At 43.0% G+C, this 17,474-nt stretch overlaps 1 protein-coding gene across 1 annotated transcript; it reads right to left on the reverse strand.

The window, feature by feature from the left end:
* Nucleotides 1-419: 419 nt before the first annotated feature.
* On the reverse strand, nucleotides 420-17,451 carry duox2 (dual oxidase 2). Its single transcript, XM_052042556.1, has 9 exons — nucleotides 17,288-17,451; nucleotides 16,506-16,663; nucleotides 15,956-16,013; nucleotides 10,227-10,361; nucleotides 9,262-9,475; nucleotides 6,578-6,792; nucleotides 5,603-5,775; nucleotides 3,559-3,632; nucleotides 420-1,613 (listed from the first exon to the last, which is right to left on the reverse strand). Exons 2-8 carry the CDS (start codon nucleotides 16,650-16,652, stop codon nucleotides 3,585-3,587), a joined length of 990 nt encoding a protein of 329 aa, XP_051898516.1. The 5' UTR covers nucleotides 16,653-16,663; nucleotides 17,288-17,451; the 3' UTR covers nucleotides 420-1,613; nucleotides 3,559-3,584.
* Between the last annotated feature and the right edge of the window lie 23 nt (nucleotides 17,452-17,474).

Raw genomic sequence — 17,474 nt, forward strand, 5'->3', positions numbered from 1 at the left:
CAAAATTTATGCCCACTGAACTTAGCCTCTGGCCAGGGTCAACAGGACTGGTATAGTCTGAGTCACATATAGGTCAGATCTAGCAAGGACTGCAGGTACCGGAAGGATATGAGTGAATCAATAGCATTTTACAACACCAGTGTGCTTATTCTTGATGATTCTAGATTTGTTTACTACCTTGAATTTTAAATTCTCCAACCACCTTATCAGGTTTTGAACACATGTCTCTGAATCAATACTCCAGGACTTTGGCTACCAGTCCAGTAAGCTACCCACTCTGCTGCCCTGCCCCTGCAAAATAAGGCTCCACACAAATATAAGAAGTTGTTTGTACTTCAATATTCCCTGAATTCAATGTTCCCTGCTTTCTTCTGTAGCTGCATCAAAATATGATAAAGCAAACACACTAGTCCATGATATTCCTTGGTAACTTCTATTTAATAAATATTAAATGAAGACTTGAGCATAAGTGGAGACATGTCACTTGATATGTACAGTGGCTCAGATATCTTTGCTGTTTAAGCATAATGACATGGTAAACAGGTGCATCATGTGTTAAGGATTTCACAATTTGCTTAGGAAACTTCCATAAACATATCTTGAAAGCCACCACACTTGCTATCATAATTATTGTTTTACAATAACTAGAACAGTCATGAATATCCAACATTTGTATCAAATGTGAGAGCCAGAGTGCATGATATGATGCACAAATGGATACCTGGGCTGTTTTATCTTTTGGGCACTCCCAGTGAGAAATAGGTCAATAGACCCCGTCTTCCAACCCATCAAACAGAGGGAAAAATCAAGGCCTTTGATCTCTAAACCAGTTCTCCCTGAGGGTGCAAGTTCTCATCCCAGTTTAGGTGCTATCCCAATATTGGGGACCACTGTAATAAACTTAAACATTACTGGTGTAAATCTATTAGCCAATGCACTAAATGACAGGCTGAGGAATTTTGTACAAATGTGTAAGCTCATCATCCATCCAATCAGTAACTGAAATATTCCGGACAATAATAGTGAAAGAGTAAATCATTTAAACATGTAAACACTAGATGCACGGCTAATACTTAATCCAAGGATTAAAGAACACCCTTTGGCCTGTGTTTTCCTGATTCAAAAATGCCCACCCCGATGATTACTAAATATTTATTAGTAATCTTAATATTAATCAATTAAAGTGCATTTGCCCTATATCTACTGCTCAGCATGGACCTTGGCATATTTCACAAGTAGGAATAATATGATGAAGACATTGGCAATGTTTAGTTGCATTTCAATGAATGAATCACAACACAGATGTTCCTTTTAGCACAATCAAGATCGTCCTGTTGGTCCCCAGGTTTTACATCTGCAGCCACTTTAGTACAAGACGCTGTAGAAAATTTGCTTGTATTTCAAGTCATGGGTTGCAAATCTTTCCCCAAGGATTTCAAAGTTGTGCTCACTTTCAATGGTACAGTCCTTGCTAACAGTACTTGGCTATAAGTTCACAACCGAATCCGGAAAATGGTCCTTTTTTTTGTTAAATTAATTACATCATTAACTTCTTGAGTTCTACAAAATAAGGCTGTTGCACTGCTGAATGAGCTTGAGACTGCATGCCAAACCTAGAAGTAAACAGAGAAGACCATTTATTCAAAAGCAGAGGGAAACACTTGCTTAGTCACCTGTCATATCCAACTTCTTTATATGTCTCATTTTTTTCCCCACCCTACACAGAAGGTGGGAATTCCTCTGAACATTTGATAGTCTCTTAAAGGGTCTGTGGAAGCTTTCTCTTGTTCCTAAAGGATGTGGGAATGTATGTAGAAATAGCAAACTAACAAAGCTGCACAAACATATGGGAGATTTCTACACAAAGTGAGGACGTTTTACATGGGTACATGATCTACGTTAGGTGTATGTATATGGAGTCTGTGCTTCCATTTCCCCCTCTCTATCTCTCCCTCTCTCTCTACTTTCTTTCCCCTCTCTCTCCCTCAACCCTTGTCAGCTGTGGCCCGTTGGGCACCACTTCACACTTATATCAGTGGCTCAAGTCCCAATTCCCAAGTCCAAGTTGCAGGGAGAAGCAGCACTATTGGAGGTGTCAAATGATGAGACATTAAACTGAGACACAAGAGGCGGCAGATGCTGGAATCTGGAGCAACACACAAAATGCTGGAGGAACTCAGTGGGTCAGAAAGCCTCTGTGGAATGAAATGGACCGTCGATATTTCAGGTTGAGACCCTTCAGCTGGACTGAAAGATCGAGGGGAGATGGCCAGTATACAGAGGTGAGGGGAAGGGGTGGAGCAAGAGCTGGCAGGTGATCGGTGGATCCAGGTGAGGAGGGGGTGATAGGCAGATGGGGGAGGGGAGGGTGGGAATAGCGACAGAGGCTGGGAGGTGACAGGTGGAGGTGACAAAGGGCTGTGGATGACGGAATCTGATAGGAAAGGAAGGTGGAGACTGGAATCAAATAAGAGAGATGGGGAGGGGGCGGGGAGGTCAGATGCAGAAGGGGTGGGGATGGGGATGGGGAGGGGATGGATTGGGGTGACCCAATGGGAGGAGTGTGTGGGTGACGGGCGGTGGGTGGAGAAGGAGAAAGAAACAGAGTGATGGCAGTAGGTTAGTGTAGGAGGAACTGGGTGGATCAGGAGGTGAGAGCAAAGGGACAGGGGGGGAGCAGATTACTTGAAATTGGAGAATTCAATGTTCACGTCATTGGGTTGTTTTCTAGTCAGGCGGAATACGAGGTGCTGTTCTTCTAGTCTGTGTTTAGCCTCATCCTGGCAATGGAGGAGGTCAAGGACAGACAGGTCAGTGTGGGAATGGGGAGGGAAATTAAAATGGCCGGCAACTGGGAGCTCCAGAAAGCCATGGCAGACCTTAAACTGAAGTGATATCCATCTTCTCAGATGGAGCTAAAATATCCCATGGTCCCATTACGGAGAAGAGCAGGAGAGTTCTTTCTAGTGTCCAGGTCATAGTTAATGCCTCAACCAACACCACAAGGCAGATTATAGCACTGTTGTTCACGGGAGCTTGCTGTGCACAAATTGGTTGCCACATTCCCATTGTCATAAGTGCTTTAATAAATGTACGGCACTTTGAAACATCCTAAAGTAGTGAAAGGCGTTATAGAAATGAAAAATCTTTCTGGATCTGCCTGAAAACAAGATCTGGTTCAAAACAGAAAATGCTGGAAACAACTAGCATGTCAAGCAGCATCTATGGAAAGAGAAAAGGACTTAAAGTTTCAGGTTCTAGATGCTTTGTCAGAACCCTGATGAAGGGCCCCATACCTGAATCATTAACTGTTTCTCTCTCCACAGATGCTGCCTGACCTGCAGAGTGTTTCCAGCATTTTCTGTTTTTATTTCAGATTTTCAGCATCTGCATTTCTTTGATTTTCAAAAAATTCAGGTCGTCTGTATAAGATCATAGAAGCAAATCTGCATTATCTCATTCTGATACTGCAACATTCTGCTCTGTCTTGATTAAACACTGCCACAATCTGTGAAGTTGGCTTGAGTTGATTGCATTTAGAACAAGTGTGCAATTTACCTCTCAGTTCAACAGGATGCCTGTTGTTAGGTGTAAACAACAAAGTCCTTCTTTTCGAAACTGTGTTTTGTTTCCTGGAATGAAAAGATTTGGAAATAAGTGATACGCACACAGAATTTCAAAATTTTAGTGAGGAGAATTAGATATATATTCTTTAGAGTTTAGAAAAAGAGGGGTGATATTATTAAAACATATAAAATCTTCAGCAGGGTAGATATTGAGCTGTTTACACTTGTGGGAGAACCTCGAACGAGAGGACATCATTATTTGCCCTTGAGAAGGTGTGGGTGAGCCCACCTGACCTTACGATCTACCTTGTTATGACCTTGCACCTTATTGCACTGCACTTCCTCTGTAGCTGTGACACTTTACTCTGTGCTGTTATTGTTTTTACCTCAACGCACTCTGTACTAACCCAATGTAACTGCACTGTGTAATGAATTGTTCTGTACGATTGGTATGCAAGGCAAGTTTTTCACTGTACCTCGGTACAAGTGACAATAATAAACCAATACCAACTTCTTCAGCTGCTGCAGCCTTTCTGATGAGGGGACTCCTATCGTGTGTTGGGGAGGGACTATCAGGGTTTAGACCCAATGACACTGAAGGAAAGGTGTCATGTTTCCAAATTTGCATGCAGTGGTGCTCCCTTGCCTTTCAGATGGTAGAGCCTGCGCGTTCTGGAAAATTCTTGGTGAGTTGCTGCAGAGTATTTTGTAGATAGTACCCACTGCAGCTTCTGGCAGCTTTCTGTGCAATGAGCAGTGAGTGCTATTGATTCAGCTGGAGAGTGTTTTAGTCATTCTTAACTTGGCAAAACATCTTGGTCATCCACCCCTTTCAACCAGCCATTGGGCAGAATGAACATTACAGTCATGCTTGGAGGATAACGAGGTTGGAGTGAGTGTCATCTTGGGAACAAAGGTGGCTTTCGGGAGACAAAGAGGGAAATAGTGTGTTCAGTAATTGGAGGTCAAATGTAAGGGGAAAGTACACAGCAGGACCCTAAGGAGCACTGATGTATAGAGAGAGATATCTTGGGGTGCAGGTTCATAGCTCACTGAAAGTGGCAACACTAAAAGACAGGGTAGTGAAGAAGGCATAGGGTACGCTTGCCTTCCTCAGCTGGGGCACTGAATATAAGAGTCAGGGAGTCATGTCGCAGCTGTGTCAATCTTTGGTTAGGCTGCACTTGGAGTATTGTGTGCACAGTTCTGGCCATCCCATTACAGGAAGGATGTGGAGGCTTTGAAATAAGTACAGAAGTGGTTTACCAGGATGCTGCCTGGATTAGAGGGTGCAAGCTGTAAGGAGAGGTTGGACAAATTTGGATTGTTTTCACTGGAGCATCGGAGGCTTAGGGGAGATCTGATAGAAGTTTATAAAAATATGACAGGTGTAGACAGTCAGTGTTTTTCCTCCAGAGGAGAAATGTCATATTCTAGAGGATGTGCATTTAAGGTGAGAGGGAGAAAGTTTAAAGGAGTTGTGCGGGGTAGAGGGCAGGCACGGTAGTGTAGCGGTTAGCATAATGCTATTACAGCGCCAGTGACCCGGGTTCAATTCCAGCCACTGTCTGTAAGGAGTTTGTACGTTCTCCCCATGGGTTTCCTCTGGGTGCTCCAGTTTCCTCCCATGTTCCAAAGACATACGGGTTAGGAAGTTGTGGGCATGCCATGTTGGCGTCGGAAGTGTGGCGACACTTGTGGGCTGCCTCCAGAACACTCCACGCAAAAGATGCATTTCACTGTGTATTTCGATGTATACGTGACAAACAAAGAAATCTTAAGTTTTTTATGCAGAGAATGGTCGGTGCCTGCGACAGGCTGCCAGAGGTGGTAGTGGAAGCAGATACAATAGTGGCGTGTAAGAGGAATTTGGACAGGCACAGGAACATGCAGGGAATGGAGGGATATGGATCAGGTGCAGGCAGGGACGTTTAGTTTAATTTAGCATCATGGTCAGCACAGACATTGTGGGCTGAAGGGCCTGTTCCTGTGCTGTGCTGTGTTCTAATAATGCTCCGTCATGAGCTCTAACTCACCTTTAAATAGATTGTGTCTGCACAATTGCCAGTGAAGTAATGGTTAATTATTCCGCCTCTCATTTCATCCATATCATCGTCCTCACCATTCAGCATGAAGAATGCCCTCAGTTTCTCTGGGATGAAGTGATTCATAACTATCACAAGTATTCCGAGAATGAAGCACAGTAACGCTACATTAAAGAGAAGGAATCGGTTATTTGGTTGATTCCCATTGAGAATGTTGTGTCCTTGACAGAATCCCCCCCCCCCCCTAACAGAATGGTGTGTTGGAAGAATTAAAACCAAGAACACTTAAATTTCCTGACCACCATCTTCACGGTCATTTGAGCAACATCTGGCAGTGCTATCGTGGATCTACATCTATGCAGGTAATCCATCTGACCTGGTGTCCCCGCTGTGTCCTCCTACTGCTGAGGTTGTGCTACCATCTCCCTGCACCCTGGATCCATGTTCACAGGACAGACACACAGATGCATGCACAAAGGCTCTCACTCTACACCCTGATGCTCAGTGGCAGAGCTGGTTAGGGCATTCTTTCATTTTAGTGGGCAAGGACATTGTCCCGGTACATGCCCTCCGTGGGAAGCCTTGGCAGATGGCTCTGGTCTAGAAAATTTATTCTGCTACAAATTAATCTTTTTTTCTTCTTAAGGTCAACCCAGTGCTTTTTTCAACCATTCGGTTCTTGACCAACCTGCAAAACCTTAGTATAGCAACACTATGACCACTTTGACTACTTTGTACTACAGTGGACTTTGTTCTTGTTCTAATTGTGTCTTGTAAAAATTGTGTATAATTTATATTTAATCTGTGTTTTTCTTGGGAATGTTGCATCTCTAATGCTATGTGGCTGTGATGCTTCTGCAAGTAAGTTTCTCATTGCACCTGTGCACACATGTACTTGAGCAGATGACAATAAACTTGACTTTTTTGCTTGCATTTGATTATACAACCTAGAAGCCCATTGCTCACCTGTTGCTAATGTCAGCCAGAAAGAAACACTTAAACTAGTCTGTAATGTTGTTGGACCAAACTGAATAATGCATAGAGAGACCCTGCGAGTGGTGGCAAAAGCGATGACTCCAAAGATCATGAATGCGGATGTGACCAAGGTCATGTACCCTCCATACACAATTGTCGACATGGAGAAGAGAATATTGGAGATGGCCCAGGCACAAAATGCCACCCTGGTATAGAAAGAACAAAAGACAAATTTAGATTTACAGCTGAGCTTTCCTGTATTTTCAAAATTCCATTCAACTTTGGTTAATGACACAGAATTTGCAATTTAATAAATTAATTAACAAATTAATTTGTGATTTTAACAAAGGCAAAGACATCACTGTTAGACATCAGTCAGATGAAATTAAAGAGAAACTTAATTGCAATGGTAGATCTCACAGATCAAATCTTTTTAGAAATCACCGAACAACTTTTTGTACACTGTCCTCAAGGTTACAAAAAATTTTGAAATTGATATATTTTGTTGAATGAGGTGTAATTGAGTTTTTAAGAATATGGTGAGTCATAACTGTTGATAACTTCTCTAACTCTCAAAACTCACAATTCCCTGTTAATTCAACCTCTTCTTTAATTGTGCCTGGATATTACAATCTTTGATACGCCACATCTTGAATGCTTATAAGATTATTTCTAAAGTTTTGAACAATTTGCTTTTGGTTTCCTGTCTGTGACAGTTCTTTGGTGTCATGAACCTTTTAGGGCAGTGAGCTCACAAATTCCTGGCACCAGAAGACTGCTATTCCTGGCAAGGGTGTGAAATTAATATCGGGAAAAAGGAAAGCCACATCTTAGAGATAACTGGATCATTGTGTGTACTTTCCTTTGAGATCATTTTGGTTTGACCCTAAATTTTAGATTTATTTTTCTTTCCATGGTGAGTAAGCATGGCCTGTCAAGAACGATATGCTCCCTCCTATCGCAGGGTCAGCTTCTTTGGTTTATGGATTTTTAAGCGCTGTAACCAGTGGGCCTGGAAGGAGAGGGCAATGACATGATCATTAAAAGAGGCTGCTTTGGTCATTATCTAATGGACCAAAGCACTGAAATTTCCACAAAACCATTCACAACATTGTTATGAACAAATATTGCACCATGTTTTGGCTAATACTTCATCGCATTTGTTGGCAAGCTGCATTAGCTAACTATCCCCAACACAGATAGTGGCCACTTTGTAGGCTATTAAGAATTAGCCATGTCGTTGTCGTCGTGGGTATCCCTAATGATGGTCTTCGTTCCGTTGATCTATTTATGGGCTCTCAAGAGTAGCCCACAGAGCGAAGACGCCTGTGCGTGTATTTGTTTAATGTGTACTTGATGTTGTTCCACAAAAAGCACACGATACTTCACAAATCAACCAAATGATTCCAATGGCACGGACACCACGACGATTGGAGCTGATGGATTTGTTGCAGCCTTCATCCGCTTTCACAGCCGTGTTCGAAATAACTTCGTCCACCTGTTCCACTGTTGAGGTCTTGGTTGGATTGTTCTTTGTCAGGGACCTCACCATCGACCTTACCGCTATGGGTGACCCTACCAGGAGCTTGATTATCCATGTAACTAGGGTATAGTTGATGCTTTCCTTGCAGTAAAACAGCAGTGGGTATGAGAGTGCAGTGGTTAAGTTGATGGGATAGCAACTGAAACTCTGGACCATTCATCGAAAGGAGTCAGTTTGAACCTCAACATGGCAGTTGAGAAGTTTAAATCCAAACATTTTGATAAATTTAGACTCCTTTAAACAAACTAATCTCCTTAGTGATAACTGTGTAACCACTGGGACTTTGTAAAAACCAGGATGGCTCACAATTATTGGTTGATTGTTGTCACATGTACTGAGATACAGTGAAAAACTTTTGTCTTGCACGTTATCCACAGATCATTCCAAACACAATTACATCGAAAAAGTAAAAAGAAAACAGAATGCGGAATATAACGTTACAGTTAGAGAAAGTGCAGTGCAGGTAGACAACTAAAGTGAAAGGGCCATGATGAGGTAGATTCAGAGATCAAGAGTTCATCCTTCAGCGTACGAAGGGTCCGTTCAAGAGACTGATAACAGCGGGATAGGAGCTGTCCTTGAGTTTGGTGGTTCGTTCTCTCAGGCTTTTGTATCTTTGTTTGATGGGAGGGGGGAGAAGAGAGAATGACCGGGGTGGTCCTTAATTATGTTGCCTGCTTTCCTGAGGCAGTGGGAAGTTTAGACCAAGTCAATGGAGGGGACATTGGTTTGCGTGATACCCTTTACAGAAGGAAATTTGCTGACCTTACCTAGCTTGGTCTATATGTGACTACATTCCTACAAATGCAGTTCAGGACCAATCAGTGATGAACAATAGATGAATGAATGAATGAATGAATGAATGAATGAATGAATGAATGAAACAAAATTGTTTGGTGGATGGTAACAATTTTCTGTCACTTACCCACAAACAGCCAGATGTATGAATTCAATTACCCATGTTTTCTTTGGTTCAATCACTACTGTATCCCTAATCCATCTGTTTACGTGGAGGAATCCATTAGCTTTGATTTTAAGTGCTTTGAAAGCACCAGAGGATGACATTGTATTAACAAACCCTCCTAATCTTCGAATAAGTCATATTTGAAATGCAATAATGAATCTTGCTTACCACATCATAGCTGTTGCATAATGTCCAGAGAACCTGTACTGTGCATGAACAAGACAGGGAGCTTTTGATGTAAACTTTTCAGCAATATACAAAATTGGATTTGGAAGCCCTCGTTCAAGTCCTTTGTAATTTTCCTTGTCATAATTGGACCCAAATTTCCATTGGAAGTTTTCATTGTAGTCGATAGTTTCATTCAGCTGGTCCACAGGAAGACCTGCAAACACATAGCGTTCGGTATCCTCATGTTATACATGGTAGTCAGCAAATATAACAACATTCACAAGGAAATCTGGCTAGTAAATAGCGTGGTATAACTTTTTACATCTTTTTAATCTTGTAATCTTTTAACGTATGAACTTTGGTAAATCTGTTGTAGCATACTCTGTTAAACCAGCCTTGGCTGAGCTACTCTGCTTTGTGAATGTTTTTGTGAAGAAATCCAGCCCAGTTGAATTTAAGCAAATCCATTCAGGAAACATTGGCCATTCTAAGTGAGCTTTGTTTTCTCTGTCAAATTGAAAGCAGACACAAAAACATGCACACAGTACACTGAGTCATTGACACTATTGTCAACTGGTGGTAAGTAATGACTGAAATCACTTTTGGGTTATTTTCTGATTGATTTCATTTCATTACTTATCAGTATTTAATTGTATAAGATCTAGATTCCAAATAATACTATTGCATTCACTGAGTTGCGATAATATTTATCATCTACTCAGAATTCAAAGTCTTTCATTCTATTTGAGTAGTGAGGAGTAACTTTTCCCTCCCCAGTGTCACAAACAGTGCACCAGCCACGCTTTGCAAATTCTGCTCAAGCTCCTTTCTGAAGATGCAATGTCTTTATCACATAAAACTGTATTGTTCCTTGCATGCGCTATGCTAGTCCATTTACATAATCAAAGAGTTGCCGCCAGTTCATGATCCATAAAAGGTTCTAAGCTATCAGGGAGGTGACCTACCTTTCAGAGTCACGTTGATCCCTGCCAGTCCAATTTGGAGACCCACTCTTGCTCTTATTGTCTCATTGCTGAAAGCCTTGTAGGTTGTGTTCACTGTGACATATCCTTCTTCCCAATCACTGGTAAAGTTGACCACTACAGAATGAATAAAGAGCATAGTTATTTTCAATGCCTTCCATAAATCAAGGATTCCCAATGTGTATTATGTATCTACCTAGGAGATATGATGGAGAAAGTAATGACAGATTTAATTTTCATTGGGGTATAAGGGCATTAGACCTTATACAAAATGATTGCTGTGCATGAGGTCTTAATTGAGACAATTACCATGCCAACTACAGAGAAGAGGTATTGTGTGTGTCGGTGGTGTTGGGAGGGAATAGAGATGAAGTCTTTCACATTGGACAGTCAGACTACTCATAATATTAAACTGCTGTGAACAAAACAATGACAAATGAAACTCTGTAGGAAATTGAGCTTGGTTCCCTTCTGCATTGCCAACCGTCATCATGGAACACATGCTATTGAGAAGAAAGAAACAATTCCTGGAATTCGAGGGTTGTTTGCTTTCATGTGTAAAAGAAATGTGAAATTAGCCAAAAAAAGGAAACAGGTTACTTTATGCCCAACAACATGCATTAAAGTAGAACCTGGGGGGTTCCTGATAGGATCCTACAGATGTAGACACTTCAGTGGTACAGTCAGTGAGGAGCATTGGGTCCTTATAGGCCACTCCCTGCAGATAGAACCTCCAGATTTGGTGAAAGAGACCCGGCCACTCTGGACAGTGAAGTAAATGTCAGAGAAGGTGGGACGAATAGTGGTGGGGGTGGGGAAGAAGTTCTGTGTGCCAGGGGACCAGAAAACCACCAGGGCCACCATTGTAAGAAGAGCTTGGCAGGGGTGGTACCTCCAGCTCTCCCTTCCAGCCATGCAATCCCCACACATATGAGCAGTGAGGAGGGGTTTCACGTCCTCACAAGGGATGTAAGGGTGAGCTGCACTCCACTAAGCACGGTTGTGGTGAGACATTTTAGCAATTACAACAAGGACCCATTCATTGATGTGGTGTGATCAGTGCAGATGGTTCTGTGAAGGAGGATGTGAGGACTATTATCAGAGGTTGTAGGTCACGTAGAATCATGCAGTTCGGCCCACTCCCACCAAGTTCATATTGACCATCAAGCACCCACCCATCTAGCCAGCATAATCAAAGCCCCCTCCCACCCAGGACATTCTCTCTTCTTCCCCCTTCCATCAGGCAGAAAACACGCACTAACAGACTCAAGGACAGCTTCTATCCCGCTGTTATAAGACTCTTGAACGGACCTCTTGTACGATAAAGATGAACTCTTGACTTCACAATCTACCTCGTCATGACCCTCGCACTTTACTTGTCTGCCTTCACTGCACTTATTCTGTAACTGTAACACTTTATTCTGCATTCTTTTCCCCTGTACTACCTTAATGTACTGATGTTTTGAAATGATCTGTATCAATGGCTCGCAAAACTTTTTCACTGTAGCTCGGTACATGTGACAATAATAAACCAATTCCAATTAACCTATAGGATGTGGCTCAAAACTGGAGCACCCAGGAAAACCCACAGGGAGAACGTGCAAATTCCACACAGACAACCTAGGTCACTGGAGCTGTGAGGCAGTGGCTCTACTGGTTGTGCTACTGTGCCGCCCTTTTCTCCTGGTGATTATTATGAGCTGCATTGAGATGAAGGAGTGTAACGTGGAGGGGTAACTTTGCTTGCTTTGTGAACTATGAAGTTGCATGCCGCTTATGAGAAGCATCTCTCTAGGGAGCATTGACTACTTTATTAGCCAGGTAGTCAATACATCCTTCCTCCACTCCTGGGAGATGAAGCAACAAACAATTTGCAGGAAGAACTCAAGGGGTTGAGCAGCATCTGGGCGGGGAAAGGAACTGTCAACATTTCAGGTTGTACCTGCCCTTAGGAATAGTAAAGGGAAAAAGTAACTGGTGGGAGTTGTCTATAGGCCACCAAATAATAACATTACAATAGCACAGGCAATAAACCAAGAAATAGATGTAGCAGAGGATGTGGAGAGTCTACAGAGAGATGTAGATAGGTTAAGTGAGTGGGCAAGGGCCTGGCAGATGGAGTACAATGTTGGTAAATGCGAGGTCGTCCACTTTGGAACGAAAAATAGAAGATCAGATTATTATTTAAATCAAGTGATCAAGGATCAGGGTTTCAACCAGAAACATTGACAATTCCTTTCCTCCCACAGATTCTGCTCAAACCCCTGAGTTCCTCCAGCAGATTGTGTGTTGCTCCAGATTCCAGCATCTGCCGTCTCTTGCGTCTCCTGGGAGATGAGGTCAGTGCTGTTCTGTGGGCCCCCGGTAAACTTCTTTGTCCTCTTGCCTCACTTGGTCCTGCTGTTCTTCAGCCTTCACCTCATGCCCCAGGGCGCTGGGACTGCATACTGCTCTTCCTCCAGCCCTAGTTGTCTCTTTCAGTTAGCTGTGTTGTGTGGCACGCAACACACCATGAGGAAGTCTCCCCACCATCTGGGTGTGTAATGCAAGAGTGCCCCATTTTCCACAAGGAATCTGATACTAGTCTTGGACCTCCTTGTATCGGCAGCTGTGAGAGGATCGTTAGTTGGTATGTGGGGTCAGGGAAGTACTGTGGTCCTTGCCCTCCCCCTCAGGATGCCTCCTTCTGCTGTCGTGGAAAATGCCTGCCAGTTATGTCTCCCCAAGGATCACGCTTGTTTCCTAGATACATGGTGCTTGCCATCAGTAAAATATTCTGATGATCCACGAGCACCTGGATAGTTGGAACGCTGAAACCCTTTCGTTTAAGGAAAAGGCCTAAGTTTTCAACAGAACCCTAATGTGCACAAGAATGCAACCCACACTTGTAGGAAGCCAGGGTTATTGTGTCTCTCAGTTCAGTTAAGAAATTTATGCATTAAATCCTAGCAGAAAGATAATAATTCCAATTCACCCTCAGTGCATTCCCATGGGGCACACTTCATACTTCACCTTTGACAAACTGCTATTTAATGACTTTCATTCACTGAAGGAATCAACATCTTTAATTTAACAATAGTCCAGGTTTTGCCTTCTCATTCACTTTGTTTTCCACCCTGGGCTATGCTCTGGAAGTATTTATAATCTTGCTTTAACAATGCTCCAGTTGTATGGTGCAGAGACTTTGCCTTGTCAAGTGGTGTGAGTTTAAAACACACCTTACGAAGTACAGTCCACACTGTTTGCATTGCATATGTAATGACCCTTGTGGCAATTCTTAAACAGACTGGATCAGTGCACAGGACCAATCAGTCCCTGACATGACATGGTGCCTTAGGTCTATTTTTCTGAAATGCAAATGCTACATATATTTTGGTGATAGTTTTTAGAAGGAAAGTGGATTTTCTCCCCATTGTTCTGTCTAATCTGGGGCCTCCCACTCCTCCCGGATTTAGTATGCTCCCTCTAGTACACTACTAGAGCAGGCACGGTAGTGTAGCGGTTAGCGTAATGCTATTACAGTGCCAGCGACCCACGTTCAATTCCGGCCGCTGTCTGTAAGGAGTTTGTACGTTCTCCCCGTGACTGCGTGGGTTTCCTCTGGGTGCTCCGGTTTCCTCCCACATTCCAAAGACATGCAGGTTGGGAAGTTGTGAGCATGCTATGTTGGTGCCAGAAATGTGGCGACACTTGTGGGCTGCCCCCAGAACACTCTACGCAAAAGATGCCTTTCACTGTGTGTTTTGATTTACATGTGACTAATAAAGATATCTTATCTTACTACATTTGTACAGGAGACACAAGAGACTGCAGAAGAGTCCTGATGCAGGGTTTTGACCTGAAATGTCAACAATTCTTTTCCCCCCACAGATTGTTTGTTACTGCATTTGTATATCACCATTAAATGTCAGAAGCTGCATCACAGCAGCATGACTGGGCGAGACTTGTGACACAAGAGACGGCAGATGCTGGAATCTGGATCAAAAAAACAAACTGCTGGAGGAACTCAGCAGGTCGGGCAGCACCTGTGGAGGGAAAGGGATGGTCACTGTCTCAGGTCGAGATCCTCCATCTGGACCGAGAGTGTAGAGGAGAGATGGCCAGTATAAAGAGGTGAGAGGGTGGAATGAGGCAGGGGCTAGCAAGTGATAGATGGAACCAGGTGAGGAGGGAAATGATAGACCAAAATTGTCATGGGTCAGACTCAGGATAAGGGTTGTACATTTAAGAGCTGAAATGGTTAATCTTGGTGGGTTATAAGTCTTTGGAATTCTCTTTCCCAAGGGCTGTAGCTATTTAATCATTGAGTAGGTTCAACACACTGTTGAACACTAAAGGAATGGAGAGATTTGAAAGCTGCTGGGCTATCGGTTAGATCACTGCCACTTCTCCTCCAGGAACGCCCACCTTGAATAGATGCTGCTCCTGGATTTTTGGGACTCAGGGGATTGAGGGATTGGTGGAGAAGTGGATAAGTCACGAGGCTGTTCTGAATGGCTTGAGGAGCCTTTCACCAACTGCTCCTGTTTGTGTTGTTTTGCAGCAGGTTGGGATGGGTTTATGAACAGTTGGTCAGTGGGGGTGGGAGCTATTTTAGAGGAGGTGAAAGTAATGGAAAGATTTAGGGAGGGAATTCTGGAGCTCAGGACCCAGCCAGCTGAAGGCACAGCCCCAATGGTGGGATTGGGGGAGTCAGGGAATCTACAATGGACCGGATTTGGAAGAACACAGATCCTGGAAAGTACTGGGATTGGATGAAGTTGCAGAGATAAGGAGGGGACAGTAATAAGAAGTAGTAAGTGGCTAGATTTGTTTTTACACAGAGAGTCGTAGCTGCCTGGAATAGGCTCCCAGGGCTAGTGGTGGAAGCAGATACAACAGTGGTGTTTGAGACTATTAAATAGACACATGAATGTGCAGGGGATGGAGGGATTAGGGATCATTTGCAGGCAGAAGAGATTTAGTTTAATTTGGCATCATGTTCCGCACAGACACGGTGGGCTGAGGGGCCTGTTCCTGTGCTGAACTGTTCGTTATTCTATATGGTGTACACATCAGTGTGGGAATTTTAAGGAGTTCTGATGAAAGGTAATGGACTGTAACAATAGCTCTGGTTTTCTCTCTCCACAGATGCTGCCTGACCAGCTGAGTATTTTCAGATTTCTTGCACATGGACCATCAGATATTCGAGTCCAGAAGAACTCCTAAGACTTCAGTGAGTCAAAGAGGCAGCTGAGAGTTGCAAAGATTTACTGAAGCCACTTCACTCCAGCTCAGTGACCATCCCAAGTCTCACTCACGTCCAACTTTGCTCAGTTGTGCTCCATTGAAGCAGCTTGTGGTATTTGTGGTGACACATACGAGATAGCATTGCACTTTCATTGTAGAAAAGTATAACTAACTCTCCAGGATCACACTGAATACTGAGTTATTACGATGTTGTGTTCCCTTGTCCCTCCTTCACTGAGAGAAAGTTACCATTGAAGGTAAAGTCTTCCAAAATCGCCGCGGAAATAATTTCCCTCAGTGAGATCCCGACAAAAAAACAGGGAACGTAAAGAAATACAACAGGGAATTGTCTCCACCGATGCTGCCTGACCTGCTGAGTGTTTCCAAAACATCCTGCCTTTGTTATACTAAATTCTACAGTATGACTGGGGTTCCGGTAAACTTCGCAAAAGGAAAATAATTTTTATAAACTTTCTACATACCCACAATTATCACTCCAACGAACAGACTTATAATAACTCTGCAGAACGAATAGATTCTCTGCACGAAAAGAGAAAAAAAAAGTTTTCAAAGGGAAACGAGTTTTATTTAGTCAAAACAGAATTCCAATAATGGACTTAAACAATCTTTTAATAATTTGATGTTTTTTAATAATCCGCAATTAGAATCTAAAAACGTGGTTTTATCAGCAATTTTAACGATGCAACTAATTAATGTTTAAATCGGGATGATCAGCGTCGACCAATTACATTTATAAGCAGTGGTTTACTTTAGAAACGAGCGGAAACATGGCATTTACACCGGGTTTTATGCCATCGCCGCAACCTTTAGCTTACAACGCAGAAGGGAAGAGAAGGATACAACGCAGTCGTCGCAAGAATGGCAGATACAGGAATCTGGAGCAACACACAAAATGCTGGAGGAACTCAGGGTCCCGACCGTCCACTTCCCTCCTGACCCGCGGAAAAATCAAAAGCTCCTGGTATTCGCTTGTACTTGAACGGCTGAAGAAGGAATGTCCGCCTTACTTACCCCTCTCCCTCTGATGCCGGGGAGAATAATAAGGAAAGTCGTTGTAAAGACCAGAAAGACCAGGATAACCACAAGCAGCTTGATCCCGAAAATGAACGCGGTTTCTTTCTGGGTGTAGAAGGGAGCAATCCCGTTGTAAAAAGTCATGGTTAATCCTCCTGGGGGGAGAAGAGAAAGTTACCTGGTTATTTGAAAACGCAGAGATGCAGAATGCAAAGGATGCTGAAAATAAAGAGAAAATGCTAAAATTAAAGTAGGCGGCACCTGTGCAGGCACCTGTTCCCCCCTCACTCACGTTACTTTGGCACTGATTTTTGCAAAAGTTTGTTAACATTTTCAAAATGATTTCCCGTTAACGTTGATCAAAATTCGATCAAACAGCCCACAATCTAGTATGTCACTGAAAAGGTCTGTCATATTGGGGCAATGAAATCTTACAGATCGAGCGACTCTTCAGTCGGTGCCTGGAGATTGCGCGATGAAGGAACACTGTCTTAAAACCAACTCGCTTTTCCCCACGCTGAGAAAATCCCTGCTCTTCCGATCAACATTCTTGTTCCCCATCTGCATCTTTACAGGATTTGATCTTCTCCCGTTTTCTTTTAAAGAGACAATGATTCTGTGACCAGCTTTATTTTTTGAGGTCGAATGCACCCTTAAATTTGTTTTATTTTTCTTTCCCTCAGCACTTAAGAATCCCAGCAAGTTTTAAATTTCAGTCTGTGTGTGAGTGTGTGTGTGTGTGTGTGAGAGAGAGAGATGTGTTCTGATAAGACACTCACCTGAATGCGGCTTTGGTTTGGAGTCACCGGGGGCTGAATCCTGCTTCTTGCCACGAAGGCAAACCTCAAAGGAGCGGAATATTTATTGCAAGCTGTTGTCCCCCGAATCCAATTTATACGCTTGCTGTTTCCCGCTCTTTGGGATAGGCTCCAGAAGTTTACGTCAGATATTCAGTAAATAATTGAG

This window comes from Pristis pectinata, chromosome 32 (assembly GCF_009764475.1).
Source record: "Pristis pectinata isolate sPriPec2 chromosome 32, sPriPec2.1.pri, whole genome shotgun sequence".
NCBI lineage: Eukaryota > Metazoa > Chordata > Chondrichthyes > Rhinopristiformes > Pristidae > Pristis > Pristis pectinata.